The sequence below is a fragment of the Penaeus vannamei genome, chromosome 13 (genome assembly GCF_042767895.1).
Source record: "Penaeus vannamei isolate JL-2024 chromosome 13, ASM4276789v1, whole genome shotgun sequence".
NCBI classification, from domain to species: Eukaryota; Metazoa; Arthropoda; class Malacostraca; order Decapoda; family Penaeidae; genus Penaeus; species Penaeus vannamei.
Window position 1 is genome coordinate 30,912,247 of NC_091561.1, and position 2,500 is coordinate 30,914,746.

The 2,500-nt window shown below is 34.7% G+C and overlaps 1 protein-coding gene across 3 annotated transcripts in view; it reads right to left on the reverse strand.

Annotated features, from left to right (window-relative positions):
- The window catches only part of Gbeta5 (guanine nucleotide-binding protein subunit beta-5), a 19,090-nt gene that overhangs the window by 9,149 nt on the left and 7,441 nt on the right, over positions 1–2,500 (reverse strand). For all 3 annotated transcript variants that reach the window (XM_027351856.2, XM_027351858.2, XM_027351857.2), the window contains exon 3: positions 1,140–1,276. In XM_027351856.2, the coding sequence (XP_027207657.1) occupies positions 1,140–1,276 (137 nt within the window). The remainder of the gene's footprint in view (positions 1–1,139; positions 1,277–2,500) is intronic.

Consider the following 2,500-nt stretch of genomic DNA (forward strand, 5'->3'; position numbering starts at 1 on the left):
GAGCTATCATTAAATATACTGTAGTTCCTATACAAACACTCTGTAATTTGAGATTTTGAGATCGTTATCGCTTGCTTTTGACGTAAAAGAAATATTGCAGGAATTCCGTCCGTCAGGAGTCTAAATCAGAACCTACTTGTGCTGGTTTCATAACTTTCTAGGGTCAGGGTTTATTGTGTTTATTTACACTAGACTACTTTTGACTCAAGAAAACAGTACAATAATTCAAATCCACAAGTATGATTTAGAAATATATTGTCCATGCGTGAAAAAGTAACAATGTATGCTTATTTATATATATAATCTATCAAATAAACCAATAAAAAAATGTTATTATTTACTGACAAATACACAGACTGATCTTTCACCAATCACAAGATGACATCTAAGTGGAAAATTAGAGGGAAATACAATGCTTAATGATAATCATCCGACTCTTCCTTTCGTGAACACACAGACATTGTTCTGTGATAAGGTTGGGTCAATACCTTAGCCATCAGCTGTTGTGTTGACCTCGAGACCCAAGCTAATGAGGGAGTGACGTGTGTGTGGGATCTGAGAAAGACACGGGAGAAAGAGAGAAAGAGAGAGAGGGGAAAAGAGAGAAGGACACGGGAGAAAAAGAGAAAGAGAGAATGGGGTACAGAAAGAAGGACACGATAGAGAGAGAAAGAAAGAGTAGGGAAAAGAGAGAAGAACAAGGGAGAAAGAAATAAAGAGAGAGTGGGGGAAAGAGAGAAGGACACGATAGAGAGAGAAAGAGAGAGTGGGGAGAAGAGAGAAGGACAAGGGAGAAAGAGAGAAGGACACGGGAGAGAGAGAGAAAGAGAGAATGAGGTACAGAGAGGACACGGGATAAAGAGAGAAAGAAAGAGAGGGGAAAATAGAGAAGGACACGGGATAAAGAGAGAAAGAGTGAGAGGGGTTAAGAGAGAAGGACATGGGAGTAAGAGAGGAAGGGGTATAGAGAGAAAGAAGGAAAGGGGGGAGAAGAGAGAAGGTCACGGGTGAAAGAGAGAAAGGGGTATAGAGAGAAAGAGAGAGAGAGGGGAAAAGAGAGAAGGACACGGAGAAAGAGAGAAAGAGAGAGAGGGGAGACAAACAAGCATACAAACAAGCCCCACGTCTCTGGTCCTCACCTGGGAAGACGACACCAGATGGCGCTTGTCGTTGCACCAGTCGGAGCACAGCACCTTCCCCTGGTGGCCCTTCAGTACCCGTCGGGGTTTGATGTTGAGGGGAGGGAGGTTCTCGAGGCGCGCCGCCACCGTCGTCACTGGGGGGAGGAGGGGGGGGGGTCAGTACATACGGGTTTAAATATTGGGTTTCGAGTATTTTGATTTAGCATTTTGTTGTGTATGCTTCTATGGGGGGGAGGGAGGGAGGAGGCAAGAAGTCTTTTTTGTTATTTTATTACTGTTATTATCATTATTGTTGGTGTTGTTACTATTATCATCATTGTTATTATTATTGTTGCTATCATTATTACCTTTTACTACTGCCATTATTAACTTCATCATTATTATAACCATTACTATTTTTTGTCTTCATCGTTATTACTTTGCGGTGCAAGGGAGAGGGGGAAGGAAATGTTTATTTGTTTGTTTTATGTTTGTTTCATGGGGTGGGAGGGGCAAGGCTTCCTGTTTAATGATCTGAATATTAGTTTTAGTGAATAGCGTAATGGTGTTAACAACAATAGGATAAGAACGCTTTATGAAAAAAAAAAAATCCAATTTATTGATATGTGAGATATTATCATTTGTAGGTGCTGTAGGTGAGATAAAATTCAGTTTAATTCGACGTCAAAATTTTCATATTGCTTCATGACCCCAGATAGTATGGTGTTTGTAAATATAGATTGATGTTTACGTGCACTGGGAATGTTGGAATCTGCAAGTCTCATATATTTTTGTTATTTGTATCAATATCGTCAATATCGTGATGTATGATTATAATGTTCATTATGATGATAATCATAATGATAATAATAACAATAATTATAACACCAATAACAATAATGACAATAGTAGCAATTATTGTAGCAGTATTAGTAGTTATGATAAAAGAATAGGAATAATGACAATTAAAATTATAGTAATAACAATAATGATAATGATAATGATAATAACGAAAATAATAACATTAATAATAATGATAATAATAATAATGATAATGATAATAATAATGATAATAATGATAATAGTAATAATAATAATAATGATAATAATGATAATAATAATAATAATAATAATGATAATAATAATAATAATAATAATAATAATAATAATAATAATAATAATAATAATAATAATAATAATAATAATGATAACAATAATAACAATAATCGTAGTAATAATGATAAAAATAATGAAAATGGCAACAATGATATTGATAATGATATAATACCAATGATAATCATAATTATAATGATGATGACGAGGATAATAGTAAAAAATTATAAGAAGAACAACAACAATAACAACAACAGCGATAATTA